This window comes from Sylvia atricapilla, chromosome 17 (assembly GCF_009819655.1).
Source record: "Sylvia atricapilla isolate bSylAtr1 chromosome 17, bSylAtr1.pri, whole genome shotgun sequence".
Classification (NCBI taxonomy): Eukaryota; Metazoa; Chordata; class Aves; order Passeriformes; family Sylviidae; genus Sylvia; species Sylvia atricapilla.
The window spans coordinates 13,585,983-13,608,763 of NC_089156.1; the positions used below are offsets into that span (position 1 = coordinate 13,585,983).

General features: G+C 50.4%; 1 protein-coding gene across 1 annotated transcript in view; it reads right to left on the reverse strand.

Moving 5' to 3' along the window:
• Window positions 1–561: 561 nt before the first annotated feature.
• Window positions 562–22,781, reverse strand: part of RIMBP2 (RIMS binding protein 2) — a 77,546-nt gene continuing 55,326 nt past the window's right edge. Inside the window, 19 exon segments of the mRNA XM_066331809.1 lie at window positions 562–934; window positions 3,321–3,455; window positions 3,690–3,761; window positions 4,629–4,729; window positions 6,133–6,301; window positions 6,957–7,141; window positions 7,796–7,913; window positions 14,936–15,019; window positions 15,022–15,060; window positions 15,062–15,088; window positions 15,090–15,104; window positions 16,420–16,442; window positions 16,445–16,562; window positions 18,129–18,243; window positions 18,245–18,352; window positions 18,354–18,399; window positions 18,402–18,585; window positions 19,029–19,180; window positions 21,910–22,719. Coding sequence (XP_066187906.1) covers window positions 743–934; window positions 3,321–3,455; window positions 3,690–3,761; window positions 4,629–4,729; window positions 6,133–6,301; window positions 6,957–7,141; window positions 7,796–7,913; window positions 14,936–15,019; window positions 15,022–15,060; window positions 15,062–15,088; window positions 15,090–15,104; window positions 16,420–16,442; window positions 16,445–16,562; window positions 18,129–18,243; window positions 18,245–18,352; window positions 18,354–18,399; window positions 18,402–18,585; window positions 19,029–19,180; window positions 21,910–22,719 — 2,693 coding nt within the window. The 3' untranslated portion in view covers window positions 562–742.

Genomic DNA, 22,781 nt, shown 5'->3' on the forward strand with positions numbered 1-22,781 from the left:
TCACACGGCCGATCCCAGGGGAGGGGGAATGACAAACCGGGACACGGGGTTGGGTTTTACTGGGGGGAGCAAAAACGAAGAACTCAACGTTTAGCACAGCACTTCCACACTCCCAGGAGTCCATCAGACAGGGGCTGGGGTCAGGAACAGAGCATTGACCTGGAACCACGTGGTGGAGGGAGGATGGAGACAGCCGAATCCACAGTACATACAAATATACGCTGCATATTTATTAGACAGTACAAATCATTGTGCATTAATAAGGCAAAACATCAAGGCTGATTCAACTAGGAGTTTCAAGACCATTTCTGTTAGTGATAATGACTGCATGAGTGGGGGGATCTCTGAATTAGCAATCAGTGGAGAGTTTTCTCCCCACTGGTGGTTAAAGGAGACTAAAGGCTGAGATTTCTCCAATGGAGTTGCAGGTGTTGAGCTGACTTCAAATAAAACCACGTTCTTCTGGTCTTAATCCCACAACTTTTTTTTTTTTTTTTTAACTTTTTAAAAAAGATTTTTCCAACAACAAATCCACTCCTCCCTTTTTTTTTTTCCTTGCTGTTTTGATTAAGCAATTCACAGGATTCTATTGACGTCAGAGTTAAAAATGCAAAGGTCTGGTAAAGTACTGCATAGTCATGAAAGCCCTAGTTTCAACTTTAATTTAAAAAAAAAAAAAAAAGAAAGAAAGAAAAGAAGTACACAGACTGGAAGCTTTACAAGTCGTCCAGGAGCACATGACTCATTTCACTGCACCAAGCTTTTTCAGCAGTTTCTTGCCTTTGGAAAGCAGCCCCTTTTTCTTTTTCGAGGCCATTTCCCTGCCTCTCCCGGGACTCCCAGAGCCCATCACCGGAGACGGAGGGGACCCGGGATGGAGCTGAGCTGTGGGGGATGGTGCTCTCCGGGGTGTACCTGTATTCTCGGGAGGAACCTAGTAGGTACATTGTTATCATTTATTTATTCCGTCTCTCAAAGCTTCAAAGCCAGCAGCAGCAAGCAACTTGGCAACATCACTTGTCCCATTATTACCCCCTTAAACCAAAAGGGCTGGTTTTCTTTTCCTCTCTCTGGTTTAAAATACTGCGTGGGCTTATGGAAAATGCAGCAATTTAGAGGGAAAAACTTGTAGAAATAGAAAACCCCCCAATCGAGCCCAGTTTTGGTTATACCTTTTAAAGGAAAAGTTGGGTACTCTTGCTTTGCCAGAATTCTGGCCACAAAAGCCACAAAACTGGCTTTGGTTTTTCATTTCAGTACTCTGATAGTACCAAAATGCAGAGGGATACTTTTTGCTACAGATTTGGGAAAAACAAACGTGTTAATTACTACAGATTAGCAATCTATAGAAGCCAAACTCTTTTCAGAAGAAATTACTTAAAATGCTACATGATCACTTACTTTTTTATGTCCTTTAAATGCCTTTTCTTTAAAATTGGCTAGCAAACTTTATGTACAGATTAGAGAAGATGGCACACTGGCTTAAAAAAAAAAAAGAAAATAAGGAAAAAGAAAAAGCTAAAATGAACCTTAATTGCAATCAAAGAAAGCTTAAAGGCCCTGAGTGCTTGATGTGTATGCTGCAGCTATGAGGTTGTTGGATGACAGCATTCCTAAATATTTTGAAAAGCTTTTTTTTTTTTATTCCAGTCATCAAAAGCACTTGGATGAAAATGCTAAAAATTACGTTTACTCAGCCTATCCTAACTAGAGTGCCCAGCTGGCAGAATGGATGACATTGTCACAGTAGAGCCCATGCTGGAGGGAGGCCTCGAGCTTGCAGTTCAAGTTAAACAGCAGCAATTTACTGGCTTGTTGTGCAACAGTGAGTTAAGCAAAGGGGCTTCAAGCCTACTTTGATTTTAAATCAAGGTCTAATTCTAATGAAAAAAAAACCAAACAAAATCAAAACCAAACCAAAAACCAAAACAACTTGGTAAAGCACCCCAACGTACACCTGAAGATACCAGATATGGAGTCTAATGCATTCATCCAGTGAGCTGCATGTTTCAGGTCAGACTTGTATTGCATTGGTAAACCAAACAGTTGCTAACATTGCAAACGTACACTCGCTGGGAAAAATCCAGTAAATTGTACCGCAGGGAGGGATTTTGTTTGCTTTTTTTCAGAAGTGTTGAATAGTTGGTCTTAGGCAAACTGGGGTATAATTGATTGTGGAAAACACATTTTAAGGCAGACAATTTAAGGAGCTGTATTTGAGTGTAGTGAGTTTCAGAACCAACTATCCCCGTGTAAACTACTGTCCGTGCCAGCGTCACTGCTGGTTCTGCAAGGGCTGCAGCTGCTTGTGCTTTTCTCTTGACACAGGAGCTTGGAATTTTTACATCCCAGCTTGGCTAGCAATGCAATATGCAGCTTTGTTTGTAGGGTAGACATCCAACTCTCCTCTCTATGTAAACATAAACACTGAGCTCGGGAAGAAATATGTTCCAAACGCTGACCTTCGTACAGGGAGCTGGGATTGATTTCAGAGTTCCTGTTTGAGAGGATTTGTCTCCTAAGAAAGGAGCTGGCATGACTAGGTACAGCAAAGGCAGACAGCCCGTCCTTCTGTGGCCAAGGGGTTTGGAGACATATTTCTTTTCTTTTCCCCCACAATTAAGTTTCAAGACTTGCATTAGATAGCCAGGTAGCTTTAATTGAAATCTCTATTGGTATCTTCAGTTGCTCACTTACGTGAAGGCTACATTGCCTTATTAAGGTGTGAAATGAACACTCTTCTTCTGTTTCCAAGCAGATGAGCAAAGAAATAAAAATATATATAAAATATATAATATAGAAAAGTATTGCAGTGATGAAACAAAACCAAAAATGAGATACTCTAAACATGATTAATTCTTTCATAAAAGAGAAGTCTCTGAGCAATTAATTGTCACCAGCTGGAGCAGGGAGTTGTAAGGATTAAGAGACGACCACTGTCAGTCCATCAGCTGCAGTTACAGTTTGTATTTAGAGGAACACTGGTACCAGCCTTTCCTGCACAAGCACTATTTTAGTAAGAGCAATTCAGAAGCTTTGGGAAATAACTATCACCAGGAAAGAGATGCTTAAATTCAGATTATAATGGCTGGTACTGCCATGACTGCAATCAAACAGCCAGTTTAGTTTCTCCATGTACAAATGTAACGAGCTGGCGAAGGCTAAAGTCACTTTTCCTCACGTTTTATTTTATGTATCGAAAGGTAATTTTCAATGGGCAAATGAATTTAAAAGTAATATCAAAAGTAATGTCTAAACTACACATGGGACAGAATGAAATGGAGAGTGGAGGTTTAAGTGTGTCTTAGTGGGTGGCTTACCCTTTTTGCCTTGGATCTCGTGGGCGTGTCGTGGACGTAGCGCGAGGGTGCGTCGGAGAGAAAGACTTCAACATCATCAGGCACTTCTTCAAGGAAGTTGGAAGGAACCAGCCCCTTCTGTCCATTGAGTTCACCCTGAGGGCAGAGAGGGGCCTCAGTGAATTATTTCATTTAATCACATGCAGCCTCCCAAGCAAGCAGGGAAACACTTTTGCCTATTTGAGAGCTGGTGAGGGAGAGGAAATTCCCATCCAAGGTCCCGGGACATGCTGAGAGCTCCCACATTCCCACAGCCCCTCCCCAGGCCGGTGTTGAATGGTGCTGGTGAAGCTGGGGGCAGTTTGGGGGGACCCAGCAGACCCAACTTACGTAGTAAAATCCGTCTTCATCGATCTCACCAAAGACAGTGATGATGTCCCCAGTGCAGAAGGTCAGCTCGGCCTGCAGGGAAGGACAGGGGCAGGCAGCTGTCAGCCACAGACCAACCTCTTCTTACTCATGGCAAATCCATCAAGATTCCCCCCCACTCCTTCATGGTAAGACTGGTGAAACCAAACTCATCTTTGAGAGCCAAACCTTTTTTTCTTCCCCCTTGGGTTTTTTTTCCTCAACTTGCTAAAGCTGGCACCTCTCCCAGTGAGTGTGGACACCCACAGGGCTCCAGTGACCACTCAGGCCTTGGACAGCCTGGACAAGCTTTGGAGCTTTGATCTGCACAGCTTCAAAGGGCTCCTAAATGAGTGCTGGTGGCCAGGGGCCAGCTCAGGGGTGGGCTCAGGCCCTGCTCTGTGAGTGCCAGCACAGCTCAGAGAGCTGCTGTGCACAGCACCAGGGCTGGAGGGGCCTCTGGACATCACCCAGCCCAACCCCTGCAGCACAGCACCCCTGCACTGGAACACTGGATTCTCTTCAGTAAAACCTTCACAATGAGCAGCTCCACTCTGATCAGCACACAGGGCACTGGGCTCTTTCTAATTGTCTGTGGCTTAAATGTAATTAGGGAGGGGGTTTTAAAATTAATTTTAATTTCCTACAGTCGTGGGAGAGGGAACAAACAAAATCTTTGCAATACAGCAGCACAAATGATTTGATTTGTTGGCCAAACTACTTTGAAACACCCTAATTTAGAAGAAGATTTGGTTTGGTGAGAAACAGAAAACAACCCTGGCTGTGTTCCAAGTCCCACATACATCAAAATTCACTTTCTCCTTTAGAAAATTCCAGAGTGTGCTACAGTTCACCCTATTTTAGCCAAACCCCATTTTAAAGGGTAACTCTGAAGGATAAGGGGCTCAGCTCCAGCCCTACCTCCACATCCACGTTGGGGGAGCTCTCCCTGGGGTCGTAGTCATAGAGGGCCACCATCCTCCTGGTGGTCAGCGGCTGCTGCCGGCCGCGGCGGCCGCGCTCTGCGGGCAGGACAGCGGGGTCAGCCCCAGAGGGCCCGAGGTTATCCCCTCAGGTTATCCCCAAAGGGCTCCCACAGGGCTCCCAAGGTTATCCCCAAAGGGTCCCAAGGTTATCCCCAAAGGGCTCCCACAGGGCTCCCAAGGTTATCCCCAAAGGGTCCCAAGGTTATCCCCAAAGGGCTCCCACAGGGCTCCCAAAGGGTTTCCAAAGTTATCCCCAAAGGGCTCCCAAGGTTATCCCCAAAGGGCTCCCAAAGTTATCCCCAAAGGGCTCCCAAGGTTATCCCCAAAGGGCTCCCACAGGGCTCCCAAAGGGTTTCCAAAGTTATCCCCAAAGGGCTCCCAAGGTTATCCCCAAAGGGCTCCCAAAGTTATCCCCAAAGGGCTCCCAAGGTTATCCCCAAAGGGCTCCCAAAGGGCTCCCAAGGTTATCCCCAAAGGGTTTCCAAAGGGTTCCCAAAGGGTTCCCAGGATCAGCCCCAAAGGGCTCCTGAGGTTATCCCCAAAGGGTTCCCAAAGTTATCCCCAAAGGGCTCCCAAAGCGTTCCCAGGATCAGCCCCAAAGGGTTCACAAAGTTATCCCCAAAGTATTCCCTAAGTGTTCCCAAAGTTATCCCCAAAAGGGTCCCAAAGTTATTCTCAAAGTGGTCCCAAAGTGTTCCCCGAAGTGTTCCCAAAATATTCCCAGAGTTATCTCCAAAGTGTTCCCAAAGTTATCCAAGAAGTTTTCCCAAGGTATCCCCAAAGTGTTCCCAGAATTATTCCCAAAGCTATTCCCAAGATCCCTCCCGCCTGCTCCCAGCACAGCTCCAGCCCAGCAGCACAAAATCCCCAATGGCCAGGGCCACAAACAGAGACTGCAGCCATGCCCAGCTCATAAATAACAATTAACAGTTATTAAATAATGATTAACACTGGTCTGCCCCTCTTTATTCCAAGGCTCAGAGTCCCCAGCTCGCTGTGCACAGCAGACTCCACAGCTCAGGGCTCCTGCTCTGTGCACAGAAAGATTTCAGGAGCCAAAACCCACTTCTGGTTTTTTTTTTTTTTTTTTTTTTAATCAGAAAACAGAGTAACCAGTGGAGTGGTGAAGCTACAGGTCCCTGTTTGCAGCAAATGATATATTAAATATTAGTTGTATAAAGCTGTTTAAATAATAGTTGTATAAAGCTGTATAAATATTAGTTGCATAAAGTTTTATGAATATTAGCTGTATAAAGTTGTATAAATGTTAGATGTAAAAAGTTGTATAGATATTAGCTGTATAAAGTCATCCAGACACTGGCACAGAAGGGACCCCCTGGAGCAGTAAATGACTGCAAAATGTAGATGCATCTGCACAAAAACAAGAGGTGAAGTGGGTGTCCCAGAGTCTGAGGTGAAATCTCTGTATTTTCTCTTACCAATTTTCTCGATTGGAGTGTTCAGAGGAAGGAAACCTTGTTTAAGCAGCTGATCCATCATCTCCTCATCATCTGCTTGTATCTCAGAGACCATGTTACACGGGATAAGGCCAATCCTTGCACAGGTTTCCCCACGGTAAAACCCATCAGCATCTTTGTCCCCATAAACCTGACATTCAGAGAGGATAATACTGGTCAAAGAGGTTTTACTATTTAGGAATTTCAGTGCAGGCTGAGGGTTACTAAAACATGGATGACAACTGCTGGTTAGATGTGGAATTATATTAGTTTTGGACAACTCTGACTTAGGCTATAAAACTGGAATGGCTATATTTATTTAGATATATAAGCAGAATTCATATTTATTTATTTATTCATTCATTCAGATATATAAGCAGAATTTGGAAATTTTGTGCGTGTGTGCATTAGCTAGGAGTGCTCAGCATGCAGAAAATGCAGCAGCTCTGGTTTGGTACACCACCAGCACTTCTGGGGCTCCTCTGCAGCAGAAATCCTCTCTGAAGCAGCTCCTCCTGCAGGGTCTGTGGCAATGGACACGGGGAGCTCCAGGGTCACCATTCTGGGCTCACCCCAAATCTTGAATTAAGACTGGCCCTAACTATCTACAGCAACTCCCAGATTTTTCCTGCTTTGTGGTTATCTTTAAGCCATTAGCACTCGATATTAATTAGCAGGTCCAGTGAGATTTCCAGCCTGGACCTCTGCAGGAAAACCCACGGGGTTGGGATCAGACAGGCAGCTCTTCTCCCGAGCACAAAGGAGTTTGTAAAAGTGTCTTTAGTTCCTCTGCTCTCTGATCTCACCTTGATGATCTGTCCCTCCTTGAAGGGCAGCTCCTCCTCGGCAGCATCGGGGTTGGGGGACATGGTCAGCGGGTCGTAGTCAAAAAGTGCAACAAATATTCGGGTGGAAAGGTCTTCTGTGCCAGCATCAGTTTCAGACTCCTCATAAATGTCTGGGGAAAGATGGTCATGGCCGCCGTAGCCATCTGCGGAAGCAGATTCAGAAAAGAACAAGTCAGTAACTCGAGTTGGCCTCATCATCCAACTATCCCAGTTAATAACTGAAACAATGTGTGGCATTTCACTGAAAAAAAGCCACACCAAACCTCACTGCATGTCCTATAAAGCTTGATGGGTTTTTTGATTAGCAAGTTGCTATTTGAAAAAAAAGAAAGCTCATAAAACCTGCTCTGGAAGTTGGGCTGATTTCCTGTGCCAGACTGACGTTTGCACAGCTCACGTAGGAATTCATTTCTGTTAGGTTTGCAAGAGTTTGCCATAAATTAATGAACAAAGTAGTCAAGAGCATGGCAGGTGAGTAGAGAAGGAGGCTGATGAGGGGCAGGATGCTGGCTGGATGCCTGGATGGCCACTCAGACTCCACTGACATGAAGTAACCTGCCCGCAGATTTCTCCTGAGGAAAAATCCAACTGCACCAGGCTCAAGGAGCTTTAACAGCCTGCAGCAGGCACTGAGCTGCAGGAAAGGCTCCTGGGGGTTCCCAGTGACAGGGGTCCCACACTCCTGTCCTCAGTTCACCCCTGGCCCCACACCACCGGCTGCTGTTTGGGTTTTTTTGGGATTCCCTCCCCAACCTGAGGCTGCAAAGAACAGAAATGCACCGATCTGGCCAACTAACCCATGGAAGGGACCAACAGGGGCCGAGACCTCGGTGGCACTGCACTGCCATGGGAGGACCTTCGCCCTGCATGCTCCACCCTGTCAGGCCGTCCTGCAGAGGCTGGGTTACCTAAAAGCTAAAACACAACAACAGAGAGAACAGGTTCGTCAGCTCCACACAGGGCTGCATCGTGGTCACGCGGCTGGACATTAATCAGCTCAATCACATTTGGAAGCACAAGCTCTAAAGGCAACTAAACTTAGTTTTTAACTGAAAGGTTAGCTGAAAAGTGAGTACTGCTGCCTGGCAAACCTGCAAAAGAAAAAAAATAATGGCTCCTTGATTTATGGCAGAGTTTTGTAACCAGCAGTCACGCACCAAAACAAAAATAAAATAATAAAAAAAAAATAATAGTTTCTGAAATATTCTTTTGCCTTTGTCGTTGCTGCTAAGGTGGCATTTTTGTGTCCTGAAGAGCTGCACGGGCAGCCTGAGCTGTGCAGGTGGGGCTGCCCTGCCAGGCACCCCTGGCTCTGTGTGCACATCCCTCCTGGGCACGGACATCCTTCCTGGACAGCAGGAAAGTCCTCGTGGCCCTGGGCACAGGACAGTCTTTGTGGCACCCCTGGCTGTGTGAGTAGATCCTCCATGGGCACAGGACAGTCCCTGTGGCACCTCTGGCTGTGTGAGCAGATCCCTCCTGGCACAGGACAGTCCCTGTGGCACCTCTGGCTGTGTGAGCAGATCCTCCATGGGCACAGGACAGTCCCTGTGGCACCCCTGGCTGTGTGTGCAGATCCTCCATGGGCACAGGACAGTCCTCGTGGTATCCCTGGTTGTGTTTGCAGATCCCTCCTGGCACAGGACAGTCCCTGTGGCACCTCTGGCTGTGTGAGCAGATCCTCCATGGGCACAGGACAGTCCCTGTGGCACCCCTGGTTGTGTTTGCAGATCCCTCCTGGCACAGGACAGTCCCTGTGGCACCTCTGGCTGTGTGAGCAGATCCCTCCTGGCACAGGACAGTCCCTGTGGCACCCCTGGCTGTGTGAGCAGATCCCTCCTGGCACAGGACAGTCCCTGTGGCACCCCTGGCTGTGTGTGCAGATCCTCCATGGGCACAGGACAGTCCTCGTGGCCCTGGGCACGGCTCTGGAGTGGCCCTGGCTGGCAGGGGCTGTGCAGGATGCAGCAGCGGTGCAGCAGGGGTGCAGCAGGGGTGCAGACACTCCATGCAGGCACAGCTGGCTCTGCTCCCTGCACACACGGCCAGCTGGGCACTGCAGCTGTGCCCGGGAGCTCCCCAGAGCTTGTCCCAGTCGCTGAGAGCAGCGCAGCCCAGCCCAGCCCGGGCACCGCTCCTGCGGCTCGGAGTGGGATCAGCTCAGCTGAGCTGGAGGCTGGAGGGCAGCAGCTGAGCCCTGCTCGGCTGTGGAAGGCGTCAGGACGGAGTTTGAGCTCTGGGATGTTGCAGACAGAGGCTGAAGAACCGGCTCTGGTCTCTGGGGGTGAATCCCTCGGCCCTGGAGGCTCCTCTGGACATCAGTGGGCAGAATTCGAAGAGGCAGGGTGGTGCAGAGCATCCCTGGAGGAGCTGGGATGGGCCTGGCCTCCCTCTGGAGGCAGCTCTGTGCCTGCATTCTCTGCAGAGATGCAGTCTGCAACTTCAAAGGCAAGAAGAGATGGTCTGAAAAGGGCAGCAAAGGAGTGACAGCGCAGAGATAAGGCAGAAAATGAAAATGATGGAGCTGTGACTCCAGAAATCTGGGTCACTGTCACACTGGGGGAGAGTCTTGGTTCTTGTCTTGAGATGTTCCATGGTAAAGAGCATATCCTGAAAATTCTGGGAATGAGATGAATAAAAACAACGTGATGAAATGGATTTCTTGACAATACTTAAAAAAAAAAAAAAAAAAAAAAAAAAAAAAAAAAAAAAAAAAAGGATGAAACATTTCTCCAGCTAAAAATGCAGCTTTTTTTTTTTTTTTTTTAAGCAACATTCAAGATGGGCAAAATAAAGAAAAGCAATCTTTTGGAAAAATTGTAGTTCAGCTAACCCTTAATTAAATTTAGATTCAGTTGTCCTTTAACAGAAGCAGCCATTATTATAATTTGTTCTGGGGGGAAATCATTGCAAAGCAAATTAATCTGATTTTAGCATGACACAAAAGAGGACCATAAACGAAAACGCAGAGTAATAAACAAAAATAAATGGGGAAGGAAAAAAAAAAAAAAAAAAAAAAAAAAGGAGAAAAAAGGAGGGGAAAATGCAGCAGATGGGTCCCAAGGACTGACTTTAAAAATCAATTTGGGAAAAAAAAAAAAAAAAAAAAGGGACAAAGAATAATCATAATAAAAAGAACAAAAAATAAAGAGAATGAAGAAAACAGAGTGATTCGGCAAGCAGATGCTAGAAGAAGACAGTTCACACACCAGAGAGTCTTCAGCGTCTCTGTGGGGTGGCTTTGCCCGGGGCCGGGGTCGCTCCTGCGGCCCCCCTGCCCCGCTGCGCTCCACAGCCGCTGTGCCCGGGGCCCCCGCGGCCCTTCGCCCTTCCTCCCGGGGCTGGGCCGGCCCTGGCCGCCGCCGGCCTCCGCCCAGCTCGGCACGTCCCCGAAATCCTCCTCGATGCTGCTCTGCCGGGTCAGCGCTCTCCTGCGGGCGGGCGGCGGCCGCCTCCGGCACGGGCAGTGCGGGGAGTGTGCCCGGGGCTCCTCTTCCTCACTGCCCCAGGGCCGTCTGAGCGCAGCCCGGGGTTCCTCTTCATCATGGACCCGCGGGGCTCTGACCCCAACCCGGGGCTCTTCTTCATCATGGACCCGCGGGGCTCTGACCCCAACCCGCGGCTCCTCTTCCTCACTGCTCCAGGGGCGTCCGACTCCAACCCGCGGCTCCTCTTCCTCGCTGCTCCAGGGCCGTCGGACCCAGTGCCGGGGCTCCTCTCCCTCGCTGCCCCAGCTGTGTCTGACCCTGCTCCGGGGCTCCTCTTCCTCGCTGCTCCAGGGATGTCTGACCCTGTGCCGGGGTTCCTCTCCCTCGCTGCCCCAGCCGTGTCTTAACCTGTGCCGGGGCTCCTCTTCCTCACTGCTCCAGGGGCGTCCGACTCCAACCCGCGGCTCCTCTTCCTCACTGCTCCAGGGCCGTCTGACCCTGTGCCGGGGCTCCTCTTCCTCACTGCTCCAGGGGCGTCGGACCCAGTGTCGGGGTTCTTCTTCCTCACTGCCCCAGGGATGTCTGACCCCAACCCGGGGTTCTTCTTCCTCGCTGCCCCAGCCGTGCCTGACCCCGTGCCGGGGCTCCTCTCCCTCGCTGCCCCAGCCGTGCCTGACCCCGTGCCGGGGCTCCTCTCGCCTCGCTGCCCCAGGGCTGTCGGACCCTGCTCCGGGGCTCCTCTCCCTCGCTGCCCAGGGCTGTCTGACCCCGTGCCGGGGCTCCTCTCCCTCGCTGCCCCAGCCGTGTCTGACCCCGTGCCGGGGCTCCTCGTCGTCGCTGCCCGCAGTCCAGGCCGCTGTCGGGGCTGCGGGCCGTGGGCACAGCGGCGCTCCGGCCGCGCTCCCCGGGCCCCCGTGCGCCGCAGCCTCCGGCCGGCCGCCGCTCTTTCTGGAGGGCGTACCTAACCCCTGCTTGTACAGCGCTTCCGACAGCTCCCCGTCCTCTTCGGCCACTTCGGGAATACTGAAAGCCTTTTACTGTGGTGGCTCTGCTGGGGAAAGCCAGGCTGTTCCCAAAAGGGGGCTTCAGGGCTCGGGGTCTTACTGGACTCCTTAGGGGTGTGTAATGTTAAAAAACCAGACGGGTGACAAAGAGTGCGTGACAAAAATTAAATGGGAGGGAAAAGGGAGAAAAGAAAAATAAAAGACAGAATTAGTTTTAGAGCAATGGCAAACGTAAGACGTGCAGCTTATACAGTGAAAGGATGTCATGCTATGAATGAGGTCTGTGAAAAATAAAAAGACATGATTTAAGAAGTTGGCCGGGTGCCAGATCCAACATGAGAGGTCAGTAGAAAGTACTGGGTGATGCTCTTCACAAGAATAAACTCGTGCATTTGAACTAGAGCAATGAAAGCCACATACAGGTTCCAGCAGGGTGAGTGAGGATGGCATTGAACTCCTTCCTTGGCCCCTGCCAAACTGCCACCTGATTTTCTTTGTAGCCAGAACCCAACCTGAGAAGACAGCTCTGCCCTAGCAAGCTTCCTTGCTTTGGCATCTCTTAAAGCTTCTTATTATAAGTACTAACTAAATATCTTCAGTCTCCTGTTGGAACAGAGCAATTCCACCACCATCATTAAGGAGTTCTGGTTTCCTTTCTAAAAGTCTAAAATCCCGCACCATTTTAAAGTCTTGACCCTCGGAAAGCGCCCTGAGACTCAGGGCTGCTCTCTGAGGTCACTGCACTGCCATCAAATCCCTCATCATGATCTGTACCTGCTTCATAAAACTGGGGTCTGAAAGTCAGCCTATGAGCAGAATTTGAAGTCTCTCTATGCAGAAGCAGGTAAAAAAACCCTCCCAGCCTGGGTAAGAGAAGCATTCTGGACATGCCAGATGCACTCTGCAGTTTTCCTGTTCCATTCCACACTACACAGCTGGGTGTGACAGAATGCTGAGAGTCTGGGGCTGGGCAGAGGGAAGGGAGCACAGTGCAGGAGGCTCTGCATGCCAGGATTTATTGATTCTGCAGCCCGGGATCATCTCCCCTTGTGCCTAATGCCCAGATCAGGGGCACCTCTGGGCTCAGCAGCACCCATAAATAACGACAGATCATCCTGAGATTTCAGCAGCATCCCCCTGAGCACTCTAAACCCAGCTGTGGGTTGGGCACCGTCCCCCCTCGGGCAGAGGGAACTTTCTAAGTTATCTTGGACTGCTTCACCTCTCTTCCTTTGGTTTTACAACGTGTGCAACACCCGTGAAACTTGAGATAAAGTGCCACAGAAGTAGAAAAAGATCAGTAAGCATGAACTATCACCGTTTTGACAGATACTACATCAAGAGAAGCCTGCAAACCTCAGCAGGTCAAAAATTATTTCCTAACACCATTTAAGGTTCTGGAACTTTCTCAATATCAGCACTGATAATACTGATTTAAATCCAAGAGTAAATACACCTTCTGATGCACAAAGAACAAGAACAGTCTGGGGATTATTCTTTTTTGCCAGGGGAAGGGGATAGAAGGAGACTGCAGAAAGATTTTGCCTTCAACCTTTATGTTGGTGCAGCAGTAGAAAACACTGATAATTTCTCTTCTGAAAAAGTACCTGTCTCATTGCAGACACTATCAGAATAAAAGGACTGAATTTACAGCATGTAAAAGCAGTCATAAGAAGAGTCAGAATTCTTGTTCATGAGAAAATAGTACTGATGTTAGTTAAACAACAATCTACTGGAAAAATAGTTAATCTGTGGGTTTGAGCTTTGTAAGGAATCACAGTTTGTGTAATTCCCACAGACATAAAGGAGCAAATACAATTTCCATGTACAAATATATATTCAGTATTGGGTGTGTTTAGTGCTCTGCATGTGCTTTAGCTGTTATACTGAAGTTATCTTTCGTGATGAATTATTCCTGTATTAAAGCAGTATTTCTGGAACACATTTCCTGCTCTCTCTGGTGACTCCCTAAAATTCAGAGCACAGGGAGTTGTGATAAAGCACTGATCAAACAAAGCTGGAACAATTCCCTTTCTTACAGGAATGCTTTAAGCCTGTGGAAGGGATGGGGACTAGCACTGGACACACGGACAAATCACTCACACAGGAAAAGCTTCAGTTGTTTTACAAGTTTTACAAAATCTCCTTGCTCAGAAACAACTCATTTTTGGGGTAGCACACGCAGTGTATCCTCTCAGAGACAAGGGGAAGGTTCCCAGGCATGGAACAGAAACTGCAACTGCAGCAATCCACACAGGAAAACAGCGGTAATTAAAATTTATCTACCGAATATGCAAAAGAGGAGGTAATAAATGCACCAGAGCAACCTAGGTCTAGTTCTGTGTGCCAGGGTGGGTGTTAGTGCCCTGCAGGGTGTCTCAGTGCCCGGGGAGGGCTCTGGACGCCCCAGGATGGTTTTGCCTGCCCTGCAGGGTGTCTCAAGTGCCCGGGGAGGCTCTGGGGCAGCCCCAGGTGGGTGTTAGTGCCCTGCAGGGTGTCGCAGTGCCCGGGGAGTCTCTGGGGCAGCCCCAGGAGGGTGTTAGTGCCCTGCAGGGTGTCTCAGTGCCCGGGAGGGCCTCTGGGGCAGCCCCAGGGTGGGTTTTGCTGCCCTGCAGGTGTCCTCAGTGCCCGGGGGAGTCTCTGGGGCAGCCCCAGGTGGTGTTAGTGGCCCTGCAGGGTGTCTCAGTGCCCTGAAGGCTCTGGGGCAGCCCCAGGAGGGTGTTAGTGCCCTGCAGGGTGTCTCAGTGCCCTGAAGGCTCTGGGGCAGCCCCAGGAGGGTGTTTAGTGCCCTGCAGGGTGTCTCAGTGCCCGGGGAGGGCTCTGGGGCAGCCCCAGGGGTGTGTTTTGCTGCCCTGCAGGGTGTCTCAGTGCCCGGGGAGTCTCTGGGGCAGCCCCAGGTGGGTTTTAGTGCCCTGCAGGGTGTCTCAGTGCCCTGAAGGCTCTGGGGCAGCCCCAGGGAGGGTGTTAGTTGCCCTGCAGGGTGTCCTCAGTGCCCTGAAGGCTCTGGGGCAGCCCAGGAGGGTGTTTAGTGCCCTGCAGGGTGTCTCAGTGCCCGGGGAGGCTCTGGGGCAGCCCCAGGGTGTTTTGCTGCCCTGCAGGGTGTCTCAGTGCCCGGGGAGTCTCTGGGGCAGCCCCAGGTGGGTGTTAGTGCCCTGCAGGTGTCTCATGCCCTGAAGGCTCTGGGGCAGCCCAGTAGGGTGTTAGTGCCCTGCAGGGTGTCTCAGTGCCCTGAAGGCTCTGGGCAGCCCCAGGAGGGTGTTAGTGCCTGCAGGGTTCTCAGTGCCCTGAAGGCTCTGGGGCAGCCCCAGGAGGGTGTTAGTGCCCTGCAGGGTGTCTCAGTGCCCTGAAGGCTCTGGGACAGCCCCAGGATGGGTTTTGCTGCCCTGCAGGGTGTCTCAGTGCCCGGGAGGCTCTGGACAGCCCCAGGATGGGTTTTGCTGCCCTGCAGGGTGTCTCAGTGCCCTGAAGGCTCTGGGGCAGCCCCAGGTGGGTGTTAGTCCCTCACCTTAGCGGCGCCAGTGCGAGGTGAGGCTCGAGGCGCCCGCCGGCCCGCCCTGCGCTCCAGCGGCACTTCGGAGTACATGCTCCTACCTCATCCGCCTCCATGATGTCGGACAGGTCCGAGGCGCGTGCTGCTCTCCGTCTGGTACTCCTCCCACGTGGCAGTAGTGAGCCTGGCAAGGGGAGCGAGCACCTTTAATCGCTAGGATAAACCCGGGACTAACCCCGAGCGGCTTCCGGTGGCTGGGAGCAGGGACAGACAGCAGCCTCTGCTCCGGGGCACGTGTCGGGAACAGCGTAAAATACTATTCTCCTCATTCTTCTGAAGTGCAGCCAACAGACCATCTGTGAGCTCCCGTGTTTTGAAAGCTGTTCTGAGAATGAGAAGTTCCGCGAACACATCCATCTAGTCTGAGGGTGAAAAATAAATACACCTGTAATAAGGGATTCCCATGAGAACCAGTAAAGAAAATATGTGAACAATCTGAGAATAGAGAGATTTCATGGACAAGTAAAACGCCTTTTACTAACCAACAGAATAATTAACAAGAAAGCCATTAACCAATTAGAAGTTGCCCTCAAGGTTTGTAAAAACTGTAAAAAAGAGAGCATGGCCGTAATTAAGAGCCTTCTGACCTTTTATGTGTCACTCTTTGTGTCATCACCATCCCAACAACAGGGAGACACCGTGGGAAATTTTGTTTTGCCCATTTATGATCGTAATTCAAAAAATCCAATCTCAATCCCAGGTGATACAAAAGAGGATATCTCCATTCACAGCACCAGATCTAGTTTTAGTCTTGTTTAAATTCCCCTGATTAAAGAGGTCCTTCATGCATCAGTGGACTTGCTGACCAAACTGTAAAAGCCTTGGGATAATTCACATATCATCTGTTCTTCACAGCTGTTTGTTACATCACATTATAATTTAGAAGTGATCAGCATTTAATTCTTGCAGCGTGTCACCACCATTGCAGACCCCCAACCAGGGGCTCGGGTCTTTGACTAAAGTTTTTTAATTATGCCAAGACATAAGAAAACTCTCTTTTCTGAATTTACATCTCTCTTGAAACTAATGTAATAAATAATTTAGCATTTTTTCAGTGGGATCAGAGCAAAAGCCGTGCAAAATTCTTGTGGCAACCCTCGTTCCATTCCTTGGAGCCAGTGCTGTCCCCTGTCTGTTCCTGTCACTGGGGTGGGGTTACAGGCAGTGCCCTTATGGCACACAGGATCCACAGCAGGTGACACCTCACACAGAAAAGCCCAGGACCCAAATGGGACAGTGCAGGCACATTTTCCACATTTGCCATCGTCACTTGTTCAGTTTTGCAGGGCCTGGAGGGGAGGGTGCTCAGGAGATCCCTGTGCCAGCCCCTGGAGCACCCCTGCCATGGCTCAGCCCCGTGTCCCCACAGGCACAGCCTCAGGGGTGACCTGGCAGAGCTCCTGGACAAATCCCAAAGCAGTAACAGACCAGGCACTCACTTGCTTCCCAAGCTCGGAGCCTTCAGGAAGTCGTCCACGGAGGCTCCCCTGCGCTTGACCTTGGGCGAGTCGTAGCCATCCTCCTCCTCATCAGAGTAGGGGCCAGCGCTGCTCCTGTCGCTGAAGATGCTCCTCCTCTCCATCTGACAGAGCAACAGAGCACGGGGCAGTCAGCACAGGCTCCTGCACCTCGGGTCCTTGCCATTTCAATCAGTGGCACCAATGGCACAGGGGAACGCTCCAGCATTAACGTACCCACGGTCCAAAGCACTGCTGGTTTCCCCTGGCTTGCATCTTCGAGGAGTTTTTCAAGAAGTTTTTGCCTGTTTTATTGCCCTCACTCCTCAACAATTACCTGATTCTGTGCCAGCTCTCCTCCCTGTACCACTCAGCAAAATTCTCAGTACTCTGCACTCAGAGCTGCCAGCAGAGACACTCCTTCCCCTTGCAGAGGCAGTGGATGAGAAAGCCACGACAGCATTTCTGACCTCAATACAAAAAAAGCCCCAGAACGAGGCTGTGGGCTCTTGCTCTGCTCTGAGGAGCTTCCCGGCCTCAGTAACTCCTGCTGGCTCTGGTGACAATGCTCCTCAGCCACCAACAGGCTGGCCAGGGCAGGCACACAGCTCCTTCTGCAGCACTTACCAGGAGTGAAGAATTCACACCACAGGGGACTAAACAAACATCCCTGGCAGAATTTGATTTAATTTAGAATTAATTCATCTATAAACTTCTGTCCGATTCCTGAATAAAACATTTCAAGCATCACTTAAACTAATGTAATCAAATGTTATGTCGGCAATTTTCCAAACCAGGAAAAGTATTTCTATTCTCTTTCCCTGTGTCTTAGGGAGCTTAAATCAACTTTCACTTCATAGGGCCAAACAACCAATTGCCTTTTCTCCCTCTATTACATTCCAGTCTTCTTTATGTATAAACACAAGGAAGATACATACAGATGCATACGTATGCATTTATCAGACCTCACTGATCCAGAATTATTCAGGTTCTCAAAAGCTGGCTCAATTTACCCACTGTATCAAGGCATCCCAAACAGGAAACTGGAGAAGTTGGAGCTGTTAAGACATGTGTGAACTGTCAGAATTAATGGAGCTATTTTGGAGATACAATGGAAGACTAAAAACTGGACATAACTGATGATTGCCAGATGAAGGACCAAGAAAATACATGAAAAAAGCGACACCTCAGCTTGCAAGAAGCAGACAGCTGTGAGCAGCTTGGGATGAGAAAGTAACTGCCCAGGGCACTGGGAGTATTCAAATACTGCAGATTTGGTGGAAAACCCACAGCACGTTGTCAGGATGGATCCACATCAGCTGTACTGACCCCAGAGCCCCAACGTGGGATTTACATGAACTGGCAAAGATGTGAGTGCAGCAGCAGCCTGGCTCATGGTGGTGCCCACGCCAGGGGTGTCCCTGGGCAGTGACACTGCTGCCATGGGATGAAGAGCAGCTGCAAACTCGTGTGAAAATGCAGCACTGAGAAGGAAAATATAATTCCCTGTGGATCCGTGACAGGGGACACAGCGGGCTTTATGAGCCCAGAATTCCAGCACACTGCTTCTCAGGCTCTGGATCCCCAGGTTTAGGAACGATTGCTGCTCCTTAAAGCACATGATGGAAAACCTTTGATGGGAAGTGACACAAGGAACAAAGCAGCCCAGTTAGGGAGAAGTTTGCCTTTACCCTGTTGCTCTCTGCCACTCTTTGTGCAGCTTCTCTTGCCATGGCTTTTGCGACGGTGTTGGGGACAGGAGTGCCTTGAGGCTGGGGCAGGATTCTGTTGGGGATGGAGACCTCCTCCCTGGAGAGGGCCGTGGAAGTTGGGTGGCTCCAGCATGTGTCCGTGCACGGGGGACACCGAACGAGTCTGCTCCCACGACTCATCCCTTTTTAAATGTGGCCTAAATGTTCTTCTTGGTTTCTGGGGCTCCGGCACTTGCTAATGGCTTAGATTGGGAGCAGTTCTGGGGTGAGGGTTGGAGGCAACCAGGAGTCAGAATGGAATGGCAGCAACAGAAGAGTCCAGGGACTCGCCCTGCGCGGAGAGCGTGCGGACCGTCACTTCGCGGGCGTCCAGGCTGCGCAGCCTCAGCAGCTCCAGCGCCGTGCTCTCTGCTGCTGGGAACATCACCTCTGCCACCTGGGACACAGACAGCCCACTGTGAGCCCTGCAGCACACCCGCTGCCCTACCCTCAGCCCCGCCGAGGTACAGCCCTGGGATCTCCTCAGAGGGAGCTGCTGCCAGCACAGGGTGGGCTGAGAGCACCAGGGCTCCTCCACACCCTCACCCCAGCTGCCCGTCATCCTTCAACCCCTCTGGCCAGGAGGGCTCCTACAGGGGGAGCCAGGAACGCCCAGACACCAGGACAGGCTCCACTGGCAGCCACGGAGCCCCTGCAGGGCTGTCCCAGCTTCCCTGCCAGCTGAAATCCCCAGCAGCCAGTGAGTGTGGCAGGGAATTCACCTGCTGCCCTTTGGCAGTGACACTGTAACCTGTGACACTGGCACAGGAGGAGGTGACACTGGCACAGCAGGTGACACTGGCACAGGAGGTCAGTGACATGGCACAGGAGGTCACTCACCCGCTGCCCTTTGGCATAGACACCGTAACCTGTGACGCTGGCACCGTGTGATGTCCCCGTGGCTGACAGGGCTGGTGGCTTCCAGCACACCTGGATGGTCCCTGGCGTGGGCCCTGCCCGCACAGCAACGTCCTGAGGTGGGGCTGGAGGACCTGGGGGAGAAGGGGCTGGTCACTCCTGGCATCAGAGCAGAAGTGCAGCTGCAGGCTGAAAGGTGAACATTTTGAACATTTCCCAGCGGCTGATTAAAGGACAAAGGGTCTCACAGGCTTTCTCTGCACTGAGCCCACAACACCCAGGAACCTCTTGAGGCATTTACAGAATGCTGCTGTAACAGCACACCAAATACCTCCTTAATTAAAAGGCATTACCCTGCTATAAATAGCTCTACTTCGGCCAGAAAGACAAAGTAAAAATATCACAGCGATTATTAGTTCATAAATTTTTCAGGCATGCTGCTGTGTTGCTTTAACCATCAAACCCTGGGCAGAGTCTGCTGCTAAAACGTGTCAGAATCAGGGCTCAGCTGCAGCCACCTCTGCAGAACAAACACAGACCCTGTGCTGTGAGATTGCCTCTCCCAGTGAACTGAACACAACCAGTTCCTGTCCATCCAGCAGAAAGGTACAGGCACTTTAACTGGGAGCAGGACACACGTGCAAACCCCACACAAGGCCACTGGCCAACTGCCACTGCATTTCACTGGTTTGCTGCCACTGAATTCCATCCTCTAGGGGACATGGAAAAAAATCATGGTCGTGTTCAGGACAGCACAGGCACAACAGGAAGTTTCTGCTGACAATCCCTGCATCTATAACATACTTTTACCTTGCAAGTCAAGTGTATGCAAATTGACCTAATACTATTCTTGGCCAAGGGAGATTTCGGTTCAGGATTGAATTTCAGCTTTCCTGCTCATGCTATTTCATTGACAGCCAGCATTCCCAATCCAGCAGGGCTGCTCAGTTTACAAGAGAGAATGCATCTGATCTAACCCAGCATCTTGCCAATGACAATGACATTAATCTGCTCCTGCAGGAGAAGTCACCTTCCCTTCATTCTCCCAGAACTAAACAATCCCCAGGGTATCTGTCCCGACCTTCACAGGCTGTGGCAGAGAAAGGTTTAATAAACTGCAATGCCCGAGGCTCAGCATGGTTTCTATTTCCTCCCATCACTGAATGGGAAATTATTCCTGATGATTTTCAATGGTCTGGGTCATCAACATAAATGTTTGGCTTGGAATTCTGCTACACTTTGCTCCTCATGTTATTTTGGTTGGGTTTTTTTGGTTTTTTTTTTTTTTTTTTTTTTTTTTTTTTTTTTTTTTTTTTTTTTTTTTTACATGAATTAGCTCCAAAACCTGCAGCAACCCCACTGGTCTTGATCCTGCACTTATTTCTGTTTTTAGATCTGAGTGCCCAGGAGAAAACCACTTCTGTATTTATTGAAGTAATTCCATTGCTTTGATGAATCGAGATGAGTTCAGTTGCATGACACACCATGATGGTGACTCCCATCCTGGCTCCAAATACATCCTTTTCCTTTGTCCCAGTGACTCTGGAATCAGGCACCAGCCCCTAGGCACTTCAACAGCTCTGTTTTGGTTTCTCTGCACAGCAGTGAAAAGCTGGCTGTTTCTGCAGAAGTTCCTGCTGTTGAAAAGCTGACTCGTTCTGTAGAGGTGCTCCCAGTGAAAGGAAGCAGTGGGGAAGGTTTTGGGATCTCTGGCTCTAAAAGCTGAGGCTCCCCTGCCCTTCAGCTCCCCAGCAGTGGGCAGCTCTGCAGTGCTCAGCAGACTTCACAGCTAGAGGGAGATACAGCACGGCAAGAGCCTGGCCTGGAAAAACCCTCCCTCAAAAGGCCTTCCCTAAGGAGCAGAGCTGAAATAAGTTCAAGCCAGCACCCAGGCAGTGCCTCCCAAATCCCGCAGGACCCCCAGGTCTGCAATGCCCTCCTTCCAGCCCATCCCACACCAGCACTGCTCCCCAAATCCCCCAGGACCCCCAGGTGTGAGATGTCCTCCTTCCAGCCCATCCCACACCAGCACTGCCTCCCAAATCCCCCAGGAACCCCCAGGTCTGCAATGCCCTCCTTCCAGCCCATCCCACCAGCACTGCCTCCTGTGCTGTGCAATGACTCCAGACTCCAGAGAAATGTGTGAGGGGACATCTCACTGAAACGAGGACATTTCAGCTGAGGCCATCTCACTGAAATGAGACTGGCATCAGAGCAGGGGGCACAGCAGCTCCACTCGCCCCTGCTCAGCAGCACTGCTGCCCTCCCTGTCTCCTCTCACAACTCCCCCCAGGCCAAGGAGGAGAGCAGAACAATTCCTGCCCCTGTGCTGGAGCTGAAGCCCATCAGGGAGGGAGCAAACCCAGCTCAGAGAACCCTGCTGACCCTTCCCTTGCCAGGGGCCACTTGTGCCTGAGTGTCCCTTCAGAGGCACCCAGGGACCTGAAAGTCTGGGTATTTAAGGGCTTTCCCACTTGGCCATGGTTAGATGACCTTGGCTAGGTCAATCTATAGGGAAAGATACTCAGATTTTTTCAGATGCTGTCACACATGCCCAAAATGATGAGATTCAAATTCATTACATTATTTCTGGTCTAGTTTTCAGCACTACTTCAGTCTTGGGTAATGGCAAATGACTGACAACACTCCTAATGCAAAAGCCAGATGGGAAAAAAACTCAGACTTTCCAAAACACAACCAATCTGTTCACTTCAAAATTCAAACTGTACGACAAAGTTGATTACAGCTTCACAACCAAAATGCACTTACATCCCCTAAATGCTGTGAAGGTTGAAGTATTTTATCTAGTATTTTCAGAGAAATTCAACTGCAGGGTTTTGGGGTAGGGAGGAAAATATCAAACCTGCTGGCAATGTAGAAAATTCCACAAAGGCTTCCTTTTTCTCTCGTTGTTCCAAGGGAAGCTGCCAGGGCATCTGGTGGGGCTTTGCCATGACCTTCACCTTGTAGGCCATATTGGGCTTCAAATTAAAAAAATGGTACTTGTAGCTAGCAGCCTTGACGATGTCAAACTCCTCCTCGTTCAGGAAGATGACATGACTGTAATTGCTGTTGGTGGGGAGCCAGGACAGCTCAGCAGAGATCTGGGTGATGTTGTCCACGCGGAGGTTGGAGGGGGCCACGATGACGTCCTTGCCCACCAGCAAGGTGCACTGCAGCTCATCAGAGTTGCCCTTGCTGGTGATGCTCTGGATGGAAATCCTGTAGGTGCAGGTGGAGATGTTGAGCTTTTCTATGAGGGCTTTCGTCCTGCTGCCCAGGGCCACGTTCATCCTGACCTCCTTGTCCACCAGCACGTTGTAGCTGCTGACGGTGCCCCAGCCGGGCGGCACCACCGGGGGCTCCCAGCCCACAATGACACTTTTGGCGAGTTGTTTGATGAGGGTGATTTTCCTGGGGTAAGGCACAATGTCTTCTCCGATCTCGTCGATGTTCACGTCCAGCGTCCCCGCGCCGTTGCTGATGACGCCGGGGCCCGTGTGGCTCGGGGGGCTGATCTCCAGCAGATCCCCCTCCAAGGGGGGCCCCGAGCGGTTGAGGAAGTTCTGGTCCTGCTCGCTGCTCAGGGAGCCCGACAGCCGCGCCTCGTTGTCTTGGACAAAATCCACAAAGTTGGAAGGGACGAGTCCTCTCTGTCCGTCCAGGAGCTCTCCTGGGGAGAAAGAGCAGTGCCATGAAAACTCCTGAAGGAGGAGAGCAGTGCCACTAAAACCC